Genomic DNA, 25897 nt, shown 5'->3' with positions numbered 1-25897 from the left:
GCTGATGCTATTTGGTGTTTGTCTTTTCATTTCTCAGAATATATAATCGTAAAATAGAGCTGGAGATGACAACAGCCAGTTGATCTGCTGTCTGGTGCTGGGACAGGCTTTAACAATTGACACACATTGAGGGCCTCTTTTCAAGTTAAACTTAAATACAACCGTGAGTTGCAAAATTCTGTTTTGTTTTACTGCTCACACAGCTTAAAACAGTTTGCTGATTTAAGTGCTACAATAAAGACAATCCTTAGGACTCCTCAGTCACAATTTAAACATAAATTAGGTTAAACCGAGGAATATTTTTGTATAATCACTGAGAATGAAGGAGTAGTTTTGGTTGTGGTCATTTTAGAGCTTGCCATGGTAGGTTAAGAGGCCACTCAGTAAAGTTGAGGCAGCAGGACTTAACAAAACCACTTTCCTGGTTATAAAATGCATTCTGCAATGAAACATAGTAACATAGTTAATGAGGTTCAAAAAATACAAAATGTCCATCGAATTCAATCTGTATTATAAACAACTATAATTCATGCTCTAAAAATGTTTTCCTGTAAACGCTGTATCCATGGATATTTCTTTGCGCTAGCAATTTATCTAATCTATTTTTAAACATATTGACTGAGTCCACCATTACTACCTTCTCTGGCAAAGAATTCCAAATCCTTATTGCCCTTACTGTGAAGAAATGTGATGATGCTCTTTGCGTAATCATGCCATAGTTATGGCCACTGACCATCGATGGCTAGGAAGTATCAATGATTTGTCTCCAATGGTTGATCGTTTTGCCACCAATTGTAAAGATCCAATGGTTCTTCCTCCCCCACATCAGGGATGGCCATCCATTGGCTTTAAACCATTCATGATTCACATCAAGGTTACCACCAGTTGAACAATTGATGGTGACTATCAATGAATAACCCATTGATGGCTATCCCAATAATGCCAAAATAGAGAAGCCATGAAAACAAAATTTATGTCCTGGTTCTGCCCAAAGTTTCTTTTTTGATTTAAAAATGTATACTTTATTTGCATAAGAATATACAAAAAAAAAACAGACATAAGAGTTTATATCCTAATGTACTGTGTTGCAGCACAGCTAAAACACAGTATCAACAAAACCATAAATCATCCATACATTATAGTATATTTACATGTGGTATAAGACATCCTACACCAGTGGTTCCCAAACTCGATCCTCAAAGATCTCCAACAGTTCATGTTTTCCAGGTCACCTAGCAGGTACACAGGTGTAGTCATTACTCACTGGCACAGTTTAAAAGATCCACAAGTGTAGCTACTTATTTCACTTGTGATTCTGTGAGAAGACCTGGAAAATGTGAATTGTTGGGGGTCCTTGAGGACCGAGTTTGGGAACCACTGTCATACACTATGCATCATGTACTGCACTATTCACTCATCACTTAAACAATACAACAATCAACCAAGGTCAGTAGGAGTAGTTGGGGATAAAGAGGGGGGAGGGGGAGGAAGGATGAGTAACATGCCCGAAGCTTTATTGAAAGACAGACACATATATGTGAAGGGATTCAGAAATAGAAAAACATCAAACGATGTGATGGGGGTGAGGAAAGGGGATGGGGAGGTCACAGCAGTCATATTATATGGGTGGAAGGGAAGAAGGAGCGTGGCTTAATCCTCTTTTTCCTCAGGCCTCCTGAATTCCCCCATAGATATGGGTGCCACTAAATAGTTAATAAAGTACAAAGAGGTACAAAAGGCTGTTCCTGGGCACGCAATCTCTGAGATTGTGTTCCAGGCATCCAACAATTCCTGTGCAGTAGGACAGTCCCAAAAGAGGAGCATAGATATTTGAAGCACCAGATTAAGTGAAACACTGCCCTTGTAGTGGCCCTGAAGACCGCAATCAGAGGTGGCCATGCTTGCGCCGTGTACTGTAGAACAGGAAAGATCTCATTGCACAGCACAAGGGCTTTTCGTTCGATGGTGAGATCTCTGAGGCTACACAGTCCAATCTTCTGCCTTGTGGTTGCCATTGTCTCTTCCCAATATTTTAGGGCTGCACCTTCTCCACCGAACCAGACTCCCAGAATTTTAATGAAGCCAGACTTCATAGTGAAGGGGAATGTAACAGAGGATGCCAGATGTTACTGCCCAAAGAGCATCACCTCTGATTTCCTGCAGTTGAACTCTTTGTCCCTGAAGCTCAGCCAAAGTTCTTGCAGGTCTGGACGAGTGCTGTCACTGAATGTTGATCTACACAGATGGCAGTAACATCATCCATGGAGAGCAAACACTTGGGGGGTAATTCCGAGTTGATCGCAGCAGCTAATTTGTTAGCAGTTGGGCATAACCATGGGGGGTAATTCTGAGTTGATCGCAGCAGGAACTTTGTTAGCAGTTGGGCAAAACCATGTGCACTGCAGGGGAGGCAGATATAACATGTGCAGAGAGAGTTAGATTTGGGTGGGGTGTGTTCAATCTGATATCTAAATTGCAGTGTGAAAATAAAGCAGCCAGTATTTACCCTGCACAGAAACAATATAACCCACCCAAATCTAACTCTCTCTCTGCAAATGTTATATCTGCCACACCTGCAGTGTACATGGTTTTTGCCCAACTGCTAACACATTTGCTGCTACGATCAACTCTGAATTACCCCCTTGGTCTCTTGTTGGTCTGGAAGCAGTGCTGTGATCCCTCTGATCTCTGGATTCTGTCTGTCTCTGAGTAGGGCAAGGTTACCTGCTATCCTGCAGCTGGGAATGCCGCAGGCCTGGTTCGGGTGAACAGTCTGTCCGAAGACAGCTTTTAGCCTACTGGCGAGTACCTTTGCAAGGATCTTGGAGATCACATTCAGGAGCGAGATGGGCTGCCAATATTTACTGTCACATCTCTCCCCTTTCTGCTTATACAAGATTGTGATCATTCTCTCCCTCATCGAAGGAGGCATTTTGCCTTCCACCACCATTTCCTTCTACAGCTTGAGCAGGTCCAGGCCAATGAGGTCCCACAGGGATACATAGAGCTTTGCTAGGAGACCACCACCTTGCCTAAAGTATTTAGCAACAGAGGGGGTCATTCCGAGTTGTTCGCTCGTGGACGATCTTCGCTGTGCTGCGATTTGTTGCTAATTGCGCATGCGCAAGGCACGCAGGGCGCATGCGCTTAGTTATTTAACTAAAAACTTAGCAATTTTGCTTTGGATCCTGCAGCGCTTTTCAGTCGCACTGCTGATCGGTGAGTGATTGACAGGAAAGGGGCGTTTCTGGGAGGTAACTGAGCGTTTTCCGGAAGTGTGCTAAAAAACACAGGCGTGTCAGGGAAGAACGCGGGAGTGTCTGGAGAAACGGGGAGTGGCTGGCTGACCGCAGGGCGTGTTTGTGACGTCAAACCAGGAACTAAACGGACTGAGCTGATCGCAATCTGTGAGTAGGTCTGGAGCTACTCAGAAACTGCAACAAATTGTTTAGTAGCAGTTCTGCTAATATTTCGTTTGCTATTCTGCTATGCTAATATACACTCCCAGAGGGCGGTGGCCTAGCGTGTGCAATGCTGCTAAAAGCAGCTAGTGAGCGGACAACTCGGAATGAGGGCCAGAGTGCACCTCTTACAACACTAAGGAAGCTTCCATAGCTGCCAAAGCTTATTTGACTGACCCGTTGTCAGAGGAGATATTTCAGAATTCTCTCTGTATTCTAGGACATCAGCCACTATTTTCAGTGCCTCCTAGATATTTATGGAGAGCCGGCAAATGTGGTCTTTTTACATTGAACTTTGAAGTGACATTTTAGTCTTTCTGTTGTTGCAGGTGGATCCACAAACCCGAAAGGGAGTCTGTGATTAATTTTCCAAGGGCAATTCCAAGGGTTAGAAACTAGAAATGCTTTTGAAATGCATTGAAAAATACAGATTTGCATTCTACACTTCTAATAGTGTCAATATAAGAAATCCCTATACTGTATTAATTGGAAAATATCAATTTGAATTATTCATTATTATTAATAAACCTAGTTCAGAGATGTAGTGAGGAAATGTGTATTATGGCAGAGACATTTGAAGTGTAAATTCAGCTCAAATTACAGTATTGTGATAATATTCATCAGCCATGTTTTATCTCTTGTAAACAATTGTTACTAGAAAATGAAATATGTATTTCATACAAAACACAGATTTATTACTCATTATCAATGTTTTCCTATTTTTCAGGACATTGTCAAGCGCAGGAAAGGAATTGAAAGACAATTTCCTGAAAGCATTAGCCTTAAGGGAAGAAGCAAATCGCAATGGGAAGATGACTGTGAGTACAGTACTTTGGTTCTCAACAGCTTACTGTACATTAGGAACTGTGCTGAAGGATATACTAAATGCAAAGTATTTTATTGCCTACAGTCACACTTCACTGAGATAGAAATTAATATGACTATTCCTCTGAGATTTAGGCAGATTAATGTTTGCTCTTTATGAATGTACTGTGCATTTATGTATTTCTATATCTATCCATATACATGTGCTAGAAATGCAGGGGTATGCAGGTGCATCATTTACCCTAATGACACCTGATGCAGCTCTGGGTTATCTATGCATGCGCTGTGAAAGTGGGCGTGGCTTCAAGGAGATAGCATGGCTTCACATCCCGATCCCCTGTTTTAAGCACTCCGGGGTCCGGGAAATGTGGACTGCCCACAAAGACTGCTGTGGCTGCAGTGCTGGCTCCTACACAGTGACTGTTACAGTGCAGCACCTGGCTCCTGTCACTGAGCAGGATTCAGCATTTTGGTGTCACCCATCGGCAGGTGACACCCAGTGCGGCCCAAACCCCCAAAGTGACGCTACGGGGGGTATGGATGATCATAAAATGTAAGTGTTGTAAAAATATCCACATTTGATCACATGCTAGTAGAGATACTGCATGAACAAGAAGCATAATAATAAAAAAAAATAGTTTATACAAAACGGACAGTAAACTAACTGCACTTGGAAAGGCATCCCTGGTACCAAATGCCCTTAGCTATAAAAGTTTGTATGCAAAAAGAAACCAGATAAAGGTAGCCATCAGATGTAGCAGGAATCCACCTGTTCTATCTATGAATTGGTGGCCAGCTCCAGTCTATATGAATTACCAGTAATGTCCCCTAAGTAAACCACTGGACATAAATAGTAATAAAAGTGAGCTAAATCCCTATGTAAATTAATGAAGGGGAGATGTACACATCTAAATGTGATTAAAAAAAAAACCTCTAGCATACAATAACCTGCTAATACAAGCACTATAAAACGGAAATCTTAGATGTATGTTTTATATACAATACCGTTTTGATTAAGCCAGTGCTTTGCAAACCTTCTTGAACCACAGGTCTACAGAGTATCAACATTTTTTTCACAGCACTCCTAGACCAAAGGTTTCTTTTTGAGAAATTTAGCAAGAATTATTTAATGAAGTATATTGTGCTTACCTGGCATCCTGTTATGTGGTGGGAGACAGGGTTGAGCTTTTGTATGTCCACATATTTTATGATTGGCAGCCATAAGCGCTGGTTTTGCCTATCACATTTGACCATAAATTATTTGATTTGGCCCTGGACCACCAACCAGTGGCACCCCTGCTAGTGCCAGCGACACCTGGTTTGTGAACCACTGGATTAAGCCAATTACAGTTTAGGATTCCACGACTAGCAGTGCATGGTGAAGCAAAGAATACACCATGGTTGGAAAGGTGTTTTCAAATGAGCTCTTCAATAAAGCTGTGGAAAGGCACATGTTAGGAGAAGGATACAGAAAGATTTCAGGTATTTTACTTTCTCCCTGAAAGCTGTTCAAACATTGTTAAGAAGTGAAAAAGCTTACCTAGATTGCGTCATCCCTCCAAACTGGATGAGAGAGACATGAGGAGATTAAGTAGGGAAGCTACAAAGAGGCCAAAGGCAGCTTTGAAGGCATTCCAAGTCTTTATGGTAGAGATTGGTCGGTATGTGCATGTGATAACTGTCTCACAAGCTTTACACAAAGATGGCTTTATGGCAGGGTGGCAAGAAAGAAGCCTCTTCTGAAAAAGTGTTGCACTCATTCTTGTTTGCACTTTGCAAAGTAAGGGAAGATTCTGATGCCATGCAGTGGGAAGTGCAACACTGACCAGAGTGTCCTCCGAACGCTCCGAGCAGCTGCACAGACTGCAGAGTGCCTGCTTTGAGTGGTTAAAGGTTACAGCCAGAGCCGTCTTAACAGCAGTGTAGGCCCCTGGGCACAGCAATGCACTGGGGCCCCTACCCATACATTAGTGGTAGGGGTGGGGGCTGCTATCAGCGGCAGCTTTGATGTCCCACGGGGGGTAGGGGGGGTTCTATCTTTCGCTCAGCATGTAGGACCTGGAGAAATAATTTCTGCTAATTACTCCTTTACTGCACAAATGGGACGGGAAGGAGAACACTAAACTGTAGGAGGGGACATTGTGCTGAATGAAGGGGCCCTGGTACATGACTTCCAGGGTGGTAGGGGGTGTTTAATACAAAGGGGAGGGGTGGATAGTGGAGTGGGCTTAATATTCGTTTTCTGGTGGTCAGGGCTGCTTGCTTTACTGCAGATATCTCCAGTTCCTGGAAATAGATTTCTTAGCTGTAATGGGATTAAAAAAAACTAGAGAGTCCCCCCTTCACAAGGTACTGGGGACTTGGGGATCAGACTTCAGGAGCCAGAGCAATCCACCAACAAAAATATAAAACTGCATATTAAGTGTGTGGAGCTGGAGCAGGGACCAGCTGCTTGAAGGCTGATATCTCTGGATCTGGGCATAATAGAAACAAGCTGCCAGTGTCCACTGATAGGGGAGAGTTCCAGCTTTTGGACTATACCTTCATAAAAACTCTAAGTCAGACAGAACCCAAGATATCTGGCTGGAAAGAACAATTAACAGGCTTGGATGGGGACCACTGCTTTGAAGTCAGATATCTCTGGTTCCCCAGGGCCGATTTTCAAATACCTGGTACCCCTGGAAAGAGGGGACCATCAGCTATCAGCCTTGGGCCCTTTTTTTTTACTCCTGGGGCCCTTGGGCAAGAGCCCATTGAGCCCATACGAAAAGACGGCCCTGGTTACAGCAGCGATACAGGCACCCTGCAGAAATGTTCGCAGCAGGGTGCTGATCCATGTACCCTGCAAGCCTGAAGCAATGGCTGTGGGGCAACGACGGTGCCATCCCCAGAGCCAGGCACCGCTCACACAATTCTAGTTACATCCCTGATACGATGTAGCAAAGAATTGTTCAGTCAGCTGTTATAGAATATTTGGAGTGAATTCCAAGCACTGTCTTGTGGAAACCAAACACAGTACACCACCCGAAACGAACCATGCCTACTGTAATGCATGGTAGTAGTAACATTATGTCACATATCACCAAAAAAACAATGCAGTGGCTTAAAGATAGGAAGGTAAATGTTCTTGAGCCACCAAGTCAGAGTCCTGACCTAAATCCAATAGAGAATCTGTGGATGGACTTGAAGAGAGCCGACCATCGCCTCTCACACTGAAATTTGGTAGAACTTCAACAATTCTGCAATGATAAATGGGCAAATATTCCCCAGTCCTAATGCTCAGAATTGATAGAGACATCTCCAACCAGACTGATGGATTTATTTACTCCAAAAGGTGGATCTACATTTATTACATCAGGGGACTGATCACTTTTTCAACCGTTATTCTAGTTTCTAAATTATTATTCATTTTCTGAACTTTTTGTCATTAGTTGAATGTTGTAAGGAGAAATGTGTAAGTAAAGCTGGAAAAAGTTTGATTTAATATATTTTATTTTCCAGGTGTAATGTGAGAAAAGGTAGGCATTTGGATAGGCTATGATAGTGATGGGGAACCTTTCCAATCACTGGGCTGTGATGATTCTCTGTAGACATTCTGTTTGCACACATACATTCACATTAAAATGTAGTTACAAAGATGTTCTTAACAGCAGTTGAAAAATGTGTAAAAATACACATTCAGTTATCTGATAACCTTCTTGTGCGGCACGGAAACAATGATTCCTATAAAATGTTATATGTAATATAAAATGTAAATGCTTCAAAACAGCATTTAAAAATGTAATTTTGACACCAGCCTATTGTGACAATATTTGCATGTGATCTTTTATTTTACTTAATATACTGTTAGTAAGGTCACAAAAGTCCAAACATAGGGCGTCATTTTTTTTTAGAATGCCCATTAAGCCCCCATGAGTGGTTTGTTCAATCTCTCTCTTTTTTTTTTTTTTTTTTAAATAAATAAATTTCTGCAGCGGGGTACACTGGTATTCCACTGGGAATAACATCGGGGTGTAGAGTTGGATCTTGATCCGAGGCACCAACAGGCTAAAGCTTTGACTGTTCCCAGGATGCAGTGCACCGCCTCCTCTATAGCCCCGCCTCCAGGCACTGGAGCTCAGTTTGTAAGTTGATTCTTGCAGTGCAGGTCACTAACAGGGGGGGGGGTAAATTCCGTTCCGGTCGCGGCCCCAGGAGACAGACCGCGCCACTGGCGTGGACACTGTGGCCGTACAGGGACCCCACTGTATCCACCAGGGCAGGGAGCACAGGTCGAATTTACCAAAAATCCATTTGTAATAGGCTCCATAGTACCCGGTGGTGAAGTCCAGCAGAGGGGATAAGGTGCTGACCTGTAGCCCTTCCAACAGCTCCGGGCATCATCTACTGCTGGTGTTCCCACCCTGGAGCTGCATCTCTCTCTTTCCCTCACTCCTTGAAGAGATTTTGGTGCCATTACATAGCTGGGCTGATCTCCGGGATTGCTGGGCACTGTCTCCTCTGTAAAACTGCCTATTTTGTCAGCGCTGTGTATTTACATACACTTAAGTATTCTACATGACATTTTAGACAGTGTTAGTTAAGAACAAGTGTACTGCTATATGAATATTTAGTACAAGTATTCTGTGATATACATCCAGTGTTTACTGTGCATTGTTATATCTGTATACATGCATATCTATGGGGGTCATTCCGAGTTGATCGCTCGCTGCCGTTTTTCGCAGCATAGCGATCAGGCTAAAAAACGGCTTTTCTGCGCATGCGTATGGGCCGCAGGGCGCACGCGCTAAGTACTTTCACACAAAACTATGCAATTTTACACAGGGCCGAGCAACGCTTTTCTGTCGCTCTGCTGATCGGTGAGTGATTGACAGGAAGTGGGTGTTTCTCGGTGGTAACTGAGCGTTTTCTCGGAGTGTGCTAAAAAACGCAGGCGTGTCAGCCGAAAACGCAGGAGTGGCTGGAGAAACGGGGGAGTGGCTGGCCGAACGCAGGGCGCGTTTGTGACGTCAAAGCAGGAACTAAACGGACTGAGGTGATCGCAGTCTAGGAGTAGGTCTGGAGCTACTCAGAAACTGCAGGAAAAGATTTTCGAGCAGTTCTGCTAATCTTTAGTTCGCACTTCTGCTAAGCTAAAATACACTCCCAGAGGGCGGCGGCCTAGCGTGTGCACTGCTGCTAAAAGCAGCTAGCGAGCGATCAACACGGAATGAGGGCCATTATGTAGATTTACTAGTCCAGTGCAGTCTTATTGTTTATATGTAATAATTTCTTCATTGTATGTGCCTATAGCTGCTGTGTGGATTCTATTCTGTATATTACACGTATTGCTATCACTATATTCTGTACCCTGGGGGGCTAAGTGCGTCAGGGTCTCATTTAAAATATAGTGTTCCACAGGATATACTGTTTTGTATTTTTCAATGTGTGTTTCAGTCACCTCACACTGCTTAAATCCTCTGTTTTGTGCTTTGCATTTGCTGTCACATCACACAGGTTTTTTTTGCAGGCATTGTGTTTGTGTGGCTATATTGTACTGTTGCGCCCTAAGGCTACATTCCCAATAATGTCTGCTACACAGGGTGGAAAATCCGCAGACGCTCCTGCATCATGCAGTGCCGGCGCTACGGATTTGACTGAGGAAAAGGTTTCAGCTGAGGGTTCAGGTACTGGGTTCCCTGCACCTTCCAGTCAGTCTGCAGCACCTGTGGCAAATCAAGACCCACCTTGGGCTGCTTTTTCAGATATGGTGACGACGCTTGTAATGCGTCTTACGCCCTCTGTGTGACCTCCTGTGCCATTGCAGCTACATTTCTCTAACGTCCTAGTGGATGCTGGGGACTCCGAAAGGACCATGGGGAATAGCAGCTCCGCAGGAGACTGGGCACAAAGTAAAAGCTTTAGGACTAGCTGGTGTGCACTGGCTCCTCCCCCTATGACCCTCCTCCAAGCCTCAGTTAAGATTTTGTGCCCGAACGAGAAGGGTGCAATCTAGGTGGCTCTCCTGAGCTGCTTAGAGTAAAAGTTTAAATAGGTTTTTTTATTTTCAGTGAGACCTGCTGGCAACAGGCTCACTGCATCGAGGGACTAAGGGGAGAAGAAGCGAACTCACCTGCGTGCAGAGTGGATTGGGCTTCTTAGGCTACTGGACATTAGCTCCAGAGGGACGATCACAGGCCCAGCCATGGATGGGTCCCGGAGCCGCGCCGCCGGCCCCCTTACAGAGCCAGAAGAGTGAAGAGGTCCGGAAAATCGGCGGCAGAAGACGTCCTGTCTTCAATAAGGTAGCGCACAGCACCGCAGCTGTGCGCCATTGCTCTCAGCACACTTCACACTCCGGTCACTGAGGGTGCAGGGCGCTGGGGGGGGCGCCCTGGGACGCAATGAAAATACCTTAAATGGCTAAAAATACATCACATATAGCTCCTGGGCTATATGGATGTATTTAACCCCTGCCAGTTTTCCACAAAAAAGCGGGAGAAAGGCCGCCGAAAAAGGGGCGGAGCCTATCTCCTCAGCACACAAGCGCCATTTTTTCCTCACAGCTCCGTTGGAGGAAGGCTCCCTGACTCTCCCCTGCAGTCCTGCACAACAGAAACAGGGTAAAACAAGAGAGGGGGGGGCACTAAATTGGCATATTAATATATACAGCAGCTATATTAGGGAAAAACACTTATATAAGGTTATCCCTGTATATATATAGCGCTCTGGTGTGTGCTGGCAAACTCTCCCTCTGTCTCCCCAAAGGGCTAGTGGGGTCCTGTCCTCTATCAGAGCATTTCCTGTGTGTGTGCTGTGTGTCGGTACGCTGTGTCGACATGTATGAGGAGGAAAATGGTGTGGAGGCGGAGCAATTGCCTGTGTTAGTGATGTCACCCCCTAGGGAGTCGACACCTGACTGGATGGTCTTATGGAAAGAATTACGTGATAGTGTCGGCACTTTACAAAAGACTGTTGACGACATGAGACAGCCGGCAAATCAGTTAATACCTGTACAGGCGTCTCAAACACCGTCAGGGGCTATAAAACGCCCGTTACCTCAGGTCGATACAGACACTGACACGGACACTGACTCCAGTGTCGACGGTGAGGAAACAAACGTATTTTCCAGTAGGGCCACACGTTACATGATCACGGCAATGAAGCAGGTTTTGAACATTTCTGATACTACAAGTACCACAAAAAAGGGTATTATGTGGGGTGTGAAAAAACTACCCGTAGTTTTTCCTGAATCAGATGAATTAAATGAGGTGTGTGATGAAGCTAATTTCTAAAAAATTATTGGCATTATACCCTTTCCCACCAGAGGTTAGGGCGCGTTCGGAAACACCCCCTAGCGTAGATAAGGCGCTCACACGCTTATCAAAACAAGTGGCGTTACCGTCCCCTGTCACGGCCGCCCTCAAGGAACCAGCTGATAGGAAGCTGGAAAATATCCTTAAAAGTATATACACACATACTGGTATTATACTGCGACCAGCAATCGCCTCAGCCTGGATGTGCAGTGCTGGGGTGGCTTGGTCGGATTCCCTGACTGAAAATATTGATACCCTGGACAGGGACAATATATTATTGACTATAGAGCATTTAAAGGATGCATTTCTATATATGCGAGATGCACAGAGGGATATTTGCACTCTGGCATCAAGAGTAAGTGCGATGTCCATTTCTGCCAGAAGAGGATTATGGACGCGACAGTGGTCAGGGGATGCGGATTCCAAACGGCATATGGAAGTATTGCCGTATAAAGGGGAGGAGTTATTTGGGGTCGGTCTATCGGACCTGGTGGCCACGGCAACGGCTGGAAAATCCACCTTTTTACCCCAAGTCACCGCGCAGCAGAAAAAGATACCGTCTTTTCAGGCTCAGTCCTTTCGTCCCCATAAGGGCAAGCGGGCAAAAGGCCACTCATATCTGCCCCGGGGCAGAGGAAGGGGAAAAAGACTGCAGCAAACAGCCTCTTCCCACGAACAGAAGCCCTCCCCCGCTTCTGCCAAGTCCTCAGCATGACGCTGGGGCCTTACAAGCGGACTCAGGCACGGTGGGGGCCCGTCTCAAGAATTTCAGCGCGCAGTGGGCACACTCGCAAGTGGACCCCTGGATCCTGCAGGTAGTATCTCAGGGGTACAAATTGGAATTCGAGACGTCTCCCCCTCGCCGGTTCCTGAAGTCTGCTTTACCAACGTCTCCCCCCGACAGGGAGGCGGTATTGGAAGCCATTCACAAGCTGTATTCCCAGCAGGTGATAATCAAGGTACCCCTCCTACAACAGGGAAAGGGGTATTATTCCACGCTGTTTGTGGTACCGAAGCCGGACGGCTCGGTGAGACCCATTTTAAATCTGAAATCCTTGAACACTTACATAAAAAGGTTCAAGTTCAAGATGGAGTCACTCAGAGCAGTGATAGCGAACCCGGAAGAAGGGGACTATATGGTGTCTCTGGACATCAAGGATGCTTACCTCCATGTCCCAATTTGCCCTTCTCACCAAGGGTACCTCAGGTTTGTGGTACAGAACTGTCACTATCAGTTTCAGACGCTGCCGTTTGGATTGTCCACGGCACCCCGGGTCTTTACCAAGGTAATGGCCGAAATGATGATTCTTCTTCGAAGAAAAGGCGTCTTAATTATCCCTTACTTGGACGATCTCCTGATAAGGGCAAGGTCCAGAGAACAGTTAGAGGTCGGAGTAGCACTATCTCAAGTAGTACTACGACAGCACGGATGGATTCTAAATATTCCAAAATCACAGCTGATTCCGACGACACGTCTGCTGTTCCTAGGGATGATTCTGGACACAGTACAGAAAAAGGTGTTTCTCCCGGAGGAGAAAGCCAAGGAGTTATCCGACCTAGTCAGGAACCTCCTAAGACCAGGCCAAGTGTCAGTACATCAATGCACAAGGGTCCTGGGAAAGATGGTGGCTTCTTACGAAGCGATTCCATTCGGCAGATTCCACGCAAGAACTTTTCAGTGGGATCTGCTGGACAAATGGTCCGGATCGCATCTTCAAATGCATCAGCGGATAACCCTGTCTCAAAGGACAAGGGTGTCTCTCCTGTGGTGGTTACAGAATGCTCATCTCCTAGAGGGCCGCAGATTCGGCATTCAGGATTGGGTCCTGGTGACCACGGATGCCAGCCTGAGAGGCTGGGGAGCAGTCACACAGGGAAGAAATTTCCAGGGCTTGTGGTCAAGCATGGAAACGTCACTTCACATAAATATCCTGGAACTAAGGGCCATTTACAATGTCCTAAGTCAGGCAAGACCTCTGCTTCAGGGTCAGCCGGTGTTGATCCAGTCGGACAACATCACGGCAGTCGCTTACGTAAACAGACAGGGCGGCACAAGAAGCAGGAGGGCAATGATGGAAGTGGCAAGGATTCTTCGCTGGGCGGAGAATCATGCGATAGCACTGTCAGCAGTGTTCATTCCGGGAGTGGACAACTGGGAAGCAGACTTCCTCAGCAGACACGATCTTCACCCGGGGGAGTGGGGACTTCACCCAGAAGTCTTCCACATGATTGTGAACCGTTGGGAAAAACCAAAGGTGGACATGATGGCGTCCCGCCTCAACAAAAAACTGGACAGATATTGCGCCAGGTCAAGGGACCCTCAGGCAATAGCTGTGGACGCTCTGGTAACACCGTGGGTGTACCAGTCAGTGTATGTGTTCCCTCCTCTTCCTCTCATACCAAAAGTACTGAGAATCATAAGAAGGAGAGGAGTAAAGACTATACTCGTGGCTCCGGATTGGCCAAGAAGGACTTGGTACCCGGAAATTCAAGAGATGTTCACGGAAGACCCGTGGCCTCTACCTCTAAGAAAGGACCTGCTCCAGCAGGGACCATGTCTGTCCCAAGACTTACCGCGGCTGCGTTTGACGGCATGGCGGTTGAACGCCGGATCCTGAAGGAAAAAGGCATTCCGGATGAAGTCATCCCTACCCTGATCAAAGCCAGGAAGGATGTAACCATACAACATTATCACCGTATTTGGCGTAAATATGTTGCGTGGTGCGAGGCCAGGAAGGCCCCTACAGAGGAATTTCAACTGGGTCGTTTCCTGCATTTCCTGCAAACAGGACTGTCTATGGGCCTCAAATTAGGGTCCATTAAGGTTCAAATTTCGGCCCTGTCAATATTCTTCCAAAAAGAACTGGCTTCTGTTCCTGAAGTTCAGACGTTTGTCAAGGGAGTACTGCATATACAGCCTCCTTTTGTGCCTCCAGTGGCACCTTGGGATCTCAATGTAGTTTTGGGATTCCTAAAATCACATTGGTTTGAACCACTCACCACTGTGAACTTAAAATATCTCACATGGAAAGTGGTAATGCTGTTAGCCCTGGCTTCAGCCAGGCGTGTCTCAGAATTGGCGGCTTTATCCTATAAAAGCCCTTACCTAATTTTTCATACGGACAGGGCAGAATTGAGGACTCGTCCTCAATTTCTTCCTAAGGTGGTTTCAGCATTTCACTTAAACCAGCCTATTGTGGTGCCTGCGGCTACTAGGGACTTGGAGGATTCCAAGTTGCTGGACGTAGTCAGGGCCCTGAAAATATATGTTTCCAGGACGGCTGGAGTCAGAAAATCTGAATCGCTGTTTATCCTGTATGCACCCAGCAAGCTGGGTGCTCCTGCTTCTAAGCAGACGATTGCTCGTTGGATTTGTAGTACAATTCAGCTTGCACATTCTGTGGCAGGCCTGCCACAGCCAAAATCTGTAAAAGCCCATTCCACACGGAAAGTGGGCTCATCTTGGGCGGCTGCCCGAGGGGTCTCGGCTTTACAACTTTGCCGAGCAGCTACTTGGTCAGGGGCAAACACGTTTGCTAAATTCTACAAATTTGATACCCTGGCTGAGGAGGACCTGGAGTTCTCTCATTCGGTGCTGCAGAGTCATCCGCACTCTCCCGCCCGTTTGGGAGCTTTGGTATAATCCCCATGGTCTTTTCGGAGTCCCCAGCATCCACTAGGACGTTAGAGAAAATAAGAATTTACTTACCGATAATTCTATTTCTCATAGTCCGTAGTGGATGCTGGGCGCCCATCCCAAGTGCGGATTGTCTGCATTACTTGTACATAGTTATTGTTACAAAAATCGGGTTATTGTTGTTGTGAGCCATCTTTTCAGAGGCTCCTTCTGTTATCATGCTGTTAACTGGGTTCAGATCACAAGTTGTACGGTGTGATTGGTGTGGCTGGTATGAGTCTTACCCGGGATTCAAAATCCTTCCTTATTGTGTACGCTCGTCCGGGCACAGTATCCTAACTGAGGCTTGGAGGAGGGTCATAGGGGGAGGAGCCAGTGCACACCAGCTAGTCCTAAAGCTTTTACTTTGTGCCCAGTCTCCTGCGGAGCCGCTATTCCCCATGGTCATTTCGGAGTCCCCAGCATCCACTACGGACTATGAGAAATAGAATTATCGGTAAGTAAATTCTTATTATTGTCCCTGTAGTTAACCCGCCTGGGCGGATGCTCTGTCTACCCAGTTACAACAATTAAATCAGTCTTTGGTTAGACAAAAACCTACCCCTCACCCTGCTGGGACCAAGGGGTCATCTAAGCAGGCCATTTCTTACTCACAATCCACTAATATTTTGGATGATTCTTCCGATGAGGATGGGGATTATACTGATCCGTCAGACACTGATACAGTTGCTTCTGATGAGGAATCTACAACTCAAGTTGATGTTCCTGACCTAGTGGAGGCTATCAAGCTGATTCTCCAGATTGATGATGATATTGAGCCCCCCTCCCCCCCCGCTACGTCTAAGAAACCTGATAAGTTTAAACGTCAGAAGGTTGCTAAAGTAGTTTTACCACATTCTGACCTTTTAATTGACATACGTCAGGTATCCTGGTCATCTCCATGAAATACATTTTCCCTGTCCAAAAAGATGCAAGCTCGTTACCCTATCCCTGTGGAGTTGAGTAACAAGTGGGAAACTCCACCACTGCTGAACTCTCATGTCGCCCGTCTAGTGGTATCTTCTACTCTGCCTGCCACCACTGTCACCTCGCTGAAGGAACCAACGGATAAGCGTGTGGAGGGATGCCTGAAGTCTATTTACACACTTACCGGTGCCGTACATAGACCCACTATGGCAGCCTCTTGGACTGCAAAGGCTATTGAAGCCTGGGTTCAGGCAATTGAGGATGAGGTGCCGCAGGATTTTTCTGACACTGCAAGACAATATCTGTCGTATATTACCACACCCTCTCACTATATTTAGGAGGCGGCCTCTGATGCAGGTGTAATGGCGACCAAGGTGTCTACTACGTCTATCCTGGCTCACCGGATTTTGTGGTTAAGGTCCTGGAAAGTGGACCTGGACTCCAAAAAGACCTTGGAAGTTCTCCCTTTTAAGGGAGACATACTATTTGGGGAGGATCTTAGCAAGATCGTCACTGACTTTGCAACAGCTAAGACTGCATTTCTCCCAAGTACTAATCCTTCTGCTCTGAAGGCTAAGAGTGACACTTCGTTCCCTTGGTAATGTTTGAATTGTGCACCTGCAACCTTTTTCTTTGTATGCAGTTCTACTGAAAGGTCTCCGCAGGGTCGCACCTCTCATTACCGGTGTGCACCCCAGGACCCCTCCCCTGTAGACCTCCAGGTAAAGCAAAGGGTCAGGCGTACCCGAGACAGGCTCGTACTTCCAAAACTACCAAGCCCAAGTGTAAGCAATCTTGGGCTGCCCGTCAGCCAGCTTCCAAACAGGACAAGCCTGCGGCATGACGGGGCGGGCCTTCCCCTGGGGGACCCCAGGGTCGGAGTCCGACTTCTGCAGTTTGCCCGGGCCTGGTTAAAAACCACTTCAGATGCCTGGGTGCAGGAAGTTGTCTCTCACAGGTACGCGATCTCCTTCAAGAGACATCCCCCTCACCAGTTCTGCTCAACGGTTATCCCTTCAGATCCGCTGAAAGCACAGACTATACACTTGGTTGTACAATCTCTCCTAGATACTGGAGTGATTGTGCCGGTACCTCTGTCTCAAAGAGACAGGGGCTACTATTCGACCCTGTTTCTAGTCCCAAAACCAAATGGGTCCTCCCGGCCTATACTCAACCTCAAATCTTTGAACAAATTTGTGAGGGTATCCAAATTCCATATGGAAACTGCATTATATTGTGCTGGCCATGGAACACAAGGACTATATGGTATCCCTGGACATAGAGGATGCTTACCTGCACATTCCTATTGCCATGTCGCATCAGCAATATCTGCGGTTTGCTGTTGGCAACCTACATTATCAATTCCAGGCCTTGCCTTTCGGACTGACCATGGCTTCTCAGATCTTCACCTAGGTCATGGCAGCCATGACGGCTCTTCTCCGCCGTCAGGGTGTCAGGATCATGCCATATCTGGTTGACTTGCTGATCCTGGCAAACTCCCCAGAGTTTCTCCTCAGTCATCTGGAACTGACGGTCCAATTCCTACAAGCCCACGGGTGGCTCATCAACTGGAAGAAGTCCTCGCTGGTCCCTGCTCAGATCATGGTGCACCTGGGGGCATTGTTGGACAGACACAACCAACGATTGTTCTTGTCTCCAGAGAAGGTCCTGGAACTTCAGGACAGGATCAGATACTTCCTCTCTCGCCAGAGAGTGTCAGTACACTCAGCGATGCAAGTACTAGGTCTCATGGTGTCGGCATTCGATATGGTAGGGTACGCTCAATTTCATTCCCACCCTCGGCAGAGGTTAATCCTTTCCAAGTGGGACGGCCTGTCTAACCGGATCAGGTCTCAAATGACCTCCTTGACTCCGGAGGTTCGTCTGTCACTAAGCTGGTAGCTACAGGACCAACAGCTGAGCAGGGGCCGTCCCTTCTGGATCTCCAACTGGGTCCTCCTGACAATAGATGCCAGTCTGCGAGGTTGGGGCATGGTGTTGGATCAACACTCTCTCCAGGGTCGTTGGACCAGAGACGAATCTCTCCTCCCGTTAAACATTCTGGAATTGCGGGCAGTGTTCAATGCATTGACACTGGCCCTGCCTCTGGTACAGATCAGGCCTATTCAAGTACAATCAAACAACGACACCACGTTGGCGTACATAAATCATCAAGGCGGCACTCGAAGCCGCATTGCAATGATGGAAGTGTCAAAAATTCTCCAATGGGTGGAACGCCATCTGCCAGCAATATCGGCAGTGTTCATTCCGGGAATCCTCAACTGGGAAGCGGACTTCCTCAGTCGTCAGGACGTGCACGCCGGAGAGTGGAGCCTTCATCCAGAAGTCTTTCAACTCCTAGTGGACAAGTGGGGCCTACCAGATGTAGACCTGATGGCATCTTGACACAATCACAAGGTTCCGGTCTTCGAAGCAAGGACAAGGGATCCTCAAGCAGCGTTCGTGGATGCACTGGCAATTCCATGGCAGACGTGTTCCCTCCAGTGTCACTCCTGCCCAGGGTAATACGGAAGTTCAAGCTAGAAGGAGGAATTCTACTTCGAATAGCTCCAGCGTGGCCCAGACGGAATTGGTTCTCAGACCTGCAGGGTCTCTCGATAGAGCGTCCTCTTCTACTTCCTCAATGCCTAGACCTCTTCGCTCAGGGCCCTTGTGTCTACCTGGACCTGACCAGACTGGCTTTGACGGCGTGGCTCTTACCTGCTACTGCATTGGACTGGTTAACAAAACTGAGCTCCACTGCCTGGAGGCTGGGCTATAGAGGAGGCGGTGCAGTGCATCCTGGGAACAGTCAAAGCTTTAGCCTGTTGGTGCCTCGGATCAAGATCTAACTCTACATCCCAATGTTATTCCCTGTGGAATCCAGTGTACCTTGCAGAAAGAGATTTAACAATGGTAAGTCTACCATAAATCTCCTTTTTATCGTTACATATAAATATGTGCATCTGCCATAGATGCTGTTGTGGTTACCGGAAAAATATTATAGTTTTGTATTTTTATATATGGGAATGTGGAGAAAATGGTTGCCATTAAGCTCTGTATGGGGGAAGCACACCTAAAGAGGCTAATGAAGTTGGTAATTTAACGTTCTAGATTATGTGATTCAAATTTACCAATTTAAATCAAGACAAAGTTAAAATAGACAAAGTATTCTAAGTTAGGTCTAAGATACTTGTTACTATTCTATACTTAAAGAATGTCTCCCAAATTCTTGGGATTCGTAATCAGGACCTTCGCACAAAAATTAACTCACTCAGGGGTGTGGTCTTGTGGGAACTGCCGTCCCCTCGAGTCATGCCCCCGTCTTCATCATTGAGGGCAAGTTCAGTGCTCTGGGAGCTGCTAGGCATGCTTCCAGTGGCTGTATCTGCAGAATAGATGCTGCGTGTTAGAGAAAAGCATCTATTCACAGCCTCTAAACCCCAAGCACCCATCCACCTCAGGACACTGCAGTCCGCGAGTGTAGCAGCAGGACAGTGTCTGAAATGTGGGACTGTCCCGACAAAATTATATATATATATATATATATATATATATTATAGATAGATTTTTATTTTTTTACATATCTGTTATAATAAACATAATTAATATTTTTGTAATAATTTATTTCAACATTGGTACAGCTAAACGGAAAGAGTGATAGCTAAAGTCTGCCTGGTGATGCAGGTGAAGGCCCTCATTCCGAGTTGATCGGTCGCAAGGCGAATTTAGCAGAGTTACACACGCTAAGCCGCCGCCTACTGGGAGTGTATCTTAGCATCTTAAAATTGCGACCGATGTATTCGCAATATTGCGAGCACAAACTACTTAGCAGTTTTAGAGTAGCTCCAGACTTACTCTGCCTGTGCGATCAGTTCAGTGCTTGTCGTTCCTGGTTTGACGTCACAAACACACCCAGCCTTCGCCCAACCACTCCCCCGTTTCTCCGGCCACTCCTGCGTTTTTTACGGAAACGGTAGCGTTTTCAGCCACACGCCCATAAAACGCCGTGTTTCCGCCCAGTAACACCCATTTCCTGTCAATCACATTACGTTCGCCGGAGCGATGAGAAAGCCGTGAGTAAAAATACTTTCTTCATAGCAAAGATACTTGGCGCAGTCGCAGTGCGAATATTGCGCATGCGCACTAAGCGGAATTTCACTGCGATGCGATGAAAAATACCGAGCGAACGACTCGGAATGAGGGCCGAAGTTCATATTATGGTCCTGGAGCATTAGTACAAAAACATTCATTAATAAAATGCCTTGATGTTAGTTTATTTTAATTTAGTCAGACAGCCATCGTGCTAGTTTTCTGTGACACGAAACACCCTGATCAGCTCAGACAGCTCACATGTAAGCTGAATCTGTGTAGCCATTCCCCCCTGACATAACGTTTTGTGTATTGACTGTGACATTAAGAGCACTATTGAGGGCTGTGTGGAAAGCATGCCCGATAGCAGTAAAGTGTGTTCTGGGCTTCTGATAGATGTTAAATGGTATGTCTAATGTAAAGATATTCATGGAAAACTCCAAACTCAGTCTGACATAACGTTGTGGGGAAGTGATAGGTATGTCTTATAGGTCCTTTCATCCATACTTCATACACTGAGTGCTAAGCCAATATTTGGATAAAAGTACAAACATTCTGCGTTTATTTTTGAGAAACGTATATCTGATCTATTGCATAAGTTAATAATTTGGCCTTCCTCTTATGTGGCATTGGAATTACGCAATACATAACTAGTCAGATTCCCTCGGCATCCTTGGTTCTGTGAAAACCCTTCTGAGGTATTTTATCATATTAAATTAAGCCTTCCTGACCAAATGCATTTATAAATAGTTAAGTGACTTAGGGGGTTTATTCATGAAGCAGTGAAAAGAGTGGAGAAGTGAGCCACTGGAGAAGTTGCCCATGGCAACCAGTCAGCTTCTCTGTATAATTTTATAGTATGCAAATTAGAAATGTTACTTCAGTGCTGATTGGCTCTTCTCCACTGGCTCACTTCTCCACAGTTTTCACTGCTTCATGAATAGACCCCTTAACGATCACAGAGTACAGGTACTATACATAATGATGAGTATATGATGAGTTAAATATTTTTGTCTAAACTTTTTTGTCTTTATATAAACCTTCCCCTGTGTTGTTATATATTCTCTTTCTTCTTACAATACTTAATTTGTCTTCTGCTACACTTGGGAAAACCCCACTAACACTATGTAATATTATTCCAGTTATAAACATGCTCCATGCAGCTATCTAAGTTCTTAAGGACAACTTTGTTTTACCTGTGTAGTGTAAATCCTGGTAGCACATGCCAGTAATTTTGGTGCATAGTAGGCACATGCATACAGCCAAACACCCCATGACCAGCATAACAGCCTCATGTTTACTATGTACATCCCCATGCCCAGTCTAACAACTGTGGCTACTACATTCAGAGCTATGCCCAGCACCATAGATTCATGGCCCACGCAGTCTCAGGTCCACATAATTGTACATTATTTGATGGCAGATAAGAACCACTTGGCCCATATAGTCTGCCCTAAACACATGTACATGCACACACTAGGGAATGCACGTGGTCGGGATGTCGGCGGTCAGAATACCAACCTTCCCCACATGGCCACCTAACCATACCTCCCCGTAGCCTAAACATATCCCTCCCCCTTCCTCGCAGCCTAAGCCTAACCCTCCGTAGTGTCATTTGAACCTTACCCCCCTTCCCACGGCCTAAACCTAACACCACCTCCACCCCCCACCCCCGCAGCCTAAATCTAACCCCCTGGGCGCAGCCTAACCCTCCCCCCGCAGTCTACAACCTGCTGGAATCCCGACTTGCGCAATCTTGACCGGATCCCACTCCAACATTTACAGTTAGACGTATTTGCTGCTCCTTTGATGAGACAAGGTGCAAATTTTATTTCAGGCAGCAGAACTTCAGGACAAGCAATGTGACATAAACCTAGCAATCGTTGAATTCTTCCTTCCGAAGTCACTGTGCTTTTGCAGTCACATTATGAAGATTGTTCCGGAGAGGCTTTGTTATCCATGTAAATAGTAAGATTATAGCCATAGTCGTAATATGATTTCCAAAAGTCACCACTACTGTACATCCCAGGTACCATTTCTGCAATCTGCTGAAACCCTTCCCCTGCTAAAATCAGATCCATGTTTAGGAATGGTAGACTCCCTGTTAACCTTCAACATCCATAAAAATATGTGGGGAATGCAGAAATGATTTACATTAATGTTTTATTAAATATACATATTTTTTATTGGGCAGAGCATATTTTTCTGCAAAGCAAACTGAAAGGGAACGACCATCTGTAATGGTAGAATGTTAGATACCTGCTGGCCCACCCAGACATTACATTTATTTATTAATGCATTATCAAGATAGACACGTGTTTACATCAGCATGTTTTCAATAGGAATAGGTCAAATTTACATTCGACCTATTCAATGAAGGTGCCGTTTTTCCGACTGTTGGAAAAACCGGCACTTGTCGAAAAACGTGTATCGGCGAATTAGCAGCGGATCCATGTGTTTCTGTCGAAAACACGGCTGTTTTCGACAGTTTTAGGGTAATGCAGATTCGACTTGTTAACAAGTCGTATCTGCATTGTCGGAATGCTGGCCGTTCTGAATAGTGAACTATTGGATCCTCTCCGTCAGAGAGGATCCGACATTCATTGAATACACCCCATAGTGTGTATGCCCAATCCATTGTTCACTGCTGTTGTTTATTGAATTGTCCTACTAGATGTGCTGCACTTCCAATGGAATGATTCCACAGCCGATGCAGTGTAGTTACATGCAGCATGTAATGATACATCACGCCGTCGTATTATATATTGTATAGTGCAGGCCTGGCCAACCTGTGGCTTTGACTATTGTGAAACTACAATTCATGTGGAAGGTCATTATTATTATTATTTATTATTATTATTATTATTATTATTATTATTATCATTTATTTATTTGGAACCAGAAGGGATCCGCAGTGACCAATTACAGAGTACATAAACAAATACTCAAAACAGGAACATAGTAACTTACAGCTGAAGACAATATAGGACAAGTACAGGGTAAATAAACACTGACATAAGTATAAGGGTGGCAGAAAACTGTGGGATTTGGTGTTGTTGAAGACTGTTTAAGTAAGCGAAGGATAAGCACATAAGGGTTGTGGACCCTGCTCATGAGAGCTTACATTCTAAAGGGCAGGGGCAGACAGGGGTGACACAGGAGGGCTAGACAGTAAGCGTGGAACAGAAGGTTAGGATGCGATTAGTCTGGGTTTGGTGAAGAAGTGGGCCCGTTTGAAGTTTTGTTGGGATGTGTTGTGTGCAAAGCAATTTGATTTATTGTTACATTGTGTCACTGGGTCGTACTGTCATTCAAGTGTATACCCAGCTTACATTAATATAAATATTTTGTAACAGTACTGTACACCTAAACTCTGCACTTTCTATTTTGTTACAGTCTTCCCTTATTCTGGAGAATAGTTCTCTCTTTAATGCTAACAATTTATTTGTCAGTCCTTTGGTCTTTCACGGTGACCACTGTCTTTTGTCTATCCCTTATATTCTAGATAACAGAATCCTTCTAAAGGACATTGACCTGTACAAATGAAGCCCCTATATCTACTATTATTTCCATTGCCTATGCAGTCTTGTGTTGTGTTACTTTCCAGACGAAACTGTATACTTACTGTGCGATTGACTGGAGTGACCAATCTGAAGTCATTTTCCTCTATAGTTAATATACTGCTTATTTAAAAATTAAATTGATGTTAATCACAAAAAAATCAGACTTTTCACATCTCCATTACAATAACAAATTTCAAATTGTAGGCATAAACTTTTTTTTTATTCATCATTCCATGTAAGTGCATTGATACTGTATATTGGTGGTCATTCCGAGTTGTTCGCTCGTTGCCGTTTTTCGCAACGCAGCGATTAGGTGGAAAATGCGCATGGTACGCAGCGTGCATGTGCTAAGTAATTTAACACAAAACTTGGTAGATTTACACAAGCTCGAGCGACGTTTTTTCATCGCTCAAGTGATCGTAATATGATTGACAGGAAGTGGGTGTTTCTGGGCGGAAACTGGCCGTTTTCAGGGAATGTGCTAAAAAACGCAGGCGAACCAGGTAAAAATGCAGGAGTGGCTGCAGAAACGGGGGAGTGGCTGGCCGAACGCAGGGCGTGTTTGTGACGTCAAACCAGGAACTAAACGGACTGAGGTGATCGCAGTATAAGAGTAGGTCTGGAGCTACTCAGAAACTGCAAGGAATTATTTAGTAGCAATTCTGCTAATCTTTCATTCGCACTTCTGCTAAGCTAAGATACACTCCCAGAGGGCGGCAGCCTAGCGTTTGCAATGCTGCTAAAAGCAGCTAGCGAGCGAACAACTCGGAATGACCACCCTTATTTCAGAACAGGTAGGGATTTCTTTGTGGTAGAAAATTAAAATAATCATTTATATATTATAAGAACATAATTTTGAATTAGCATTTACTAGTTCTAGATATATGGGTTTAAAACAAGTGTACTTTATACAATACTTGATATAGGGGGTCATTCCGAGTTGTTTGCTCGGTAAATTTCTTCGCATCGCATCGATTTTCCGCTTAGTGCGCATGCGCAATGTCCGCATTGCGACTGCGCCAAGTAAATTTGCTATGCAGTTAGGAATTTTACTCACGTTTTTTTCTTCGTTCTGGTGATCGTAATGTGATTGACAGGAAGTGGGTGTTTCTGGGCGGAAACTGGCCGTTTTATGGGAGTGTGTGAAAAAACGCTACCGTTTCTGGGAAAAACGCGGGAGTGGCTGGAGAAACGGAGGAGTGTCTGGGCGAACGCTGGGTGTGTTTGTGACGTCAAACCAGGAACGACAAGCACTGAACTGATCGCAGATGCCGAGTAAGTCTCGAGTTACTCAGAAACTGCACAGAGATGTCTTATCGCAATATTGCGAATATTTCGTTCGCAATTTTAAGAAGCTAAGATTCACTCCCAGTAGGCGGCGGCTTAGCGTGTGCAAAGCTGCTAAAAGCAGCTTGCGAGCGAACAACTCGGAATGACACCCCATGTGCACTGCAGGGGAGGCAGATATAACGTGCTGAGAGAGTTAGATTTGGGTGTGCTGTGTTCAATCTGCAATCTAAATTGCAGTGTAAAAATAAAGCAGCCAGTATTTACCCTGCACAGAAACAAAATAACCCACCCAAATCTAACTCTCTCTGCACATGTTACATCTGCCCCCCCTGCAGTGCACATGGTATTGCCCAACTGCTAGCAAAGTTCCTGCTGCGATCAACTCAGAATTACCCCCATAGTTTTATAGGGCACGAATTAGGATTGTTGGGAGCTGGGAACTAGAAAGACATATATTTGGGGCTGTTTTAAATAGGATGATTTTAGAGTGATATCCACACTGTGTAGTGCATTACACCTATGCAAGTTTTTTTGGGGGGGGTTTTCCCCTTTAAAATTATGATTATATAATTAGGTGTGGTTCTAATATTCCATTGCTATTTGTTGCAGAAAATATTTTCCAAGGCAAAACAAGGCAAACATCCAGAGAAAGAAAATTTTAGTGCTTGCAAATGTATAATGCTAATGCTATTACGTGCAACAAATATCCTCCAAAAATTTAGAATTAAGTCAATCTAACCTCTTTTTTGTTTCACTTGATAAACCATT

At 45.2% G+C, this 25897-nt stretch overlaps 1 protein-coding gene across 3 annotated transcripts in view; it reads left to right on the top strand.

The window, feature by feature from the left end:
- The window catches only part of CFAP299 (cilia and flagella associated protein 299), a 1086689-nt gene that overhangs the window by 364818 nt on the left and 695974 nt on the right, over window positions 1-25897 (top strand). For all 3 annotated transcript variants that reach the window (XR_010186026.1, XM_063938677.1, XM_063938678.1), the window contains exon 3: window positions 4189-4279. Coding sequence is in view for 2 of the 3 variants with exons in the window: in XM_063938677.1 (XP_063794747.1) it covers window positions 4189-4279 (91 nt within the window). In the remaining variant the exon portion in view is untranslated. The remainder of the gene's footprint in view (window positions 1-4188; window positions 4280-25897) is intronic.

The sequence above is a fragment of the Pseudophryne corroboree genome, chromosome 1, assembly GCF_028390025.1.
Source record: "Pseudophryne corroboree isolate aPseCor3 chromosome 1, aPseCor3.hap2, whole genome shotgun sequence".
Lineage (NCBI taxonomy): Eukaryota > Metazoa > Chordata > Amphibia > Anura > Myobatrachidae > Pseudophryne > Pseudophryne corroboree.
This window is presented reverse-complemented; position numbering and strand designations above follow the sequence as displayed.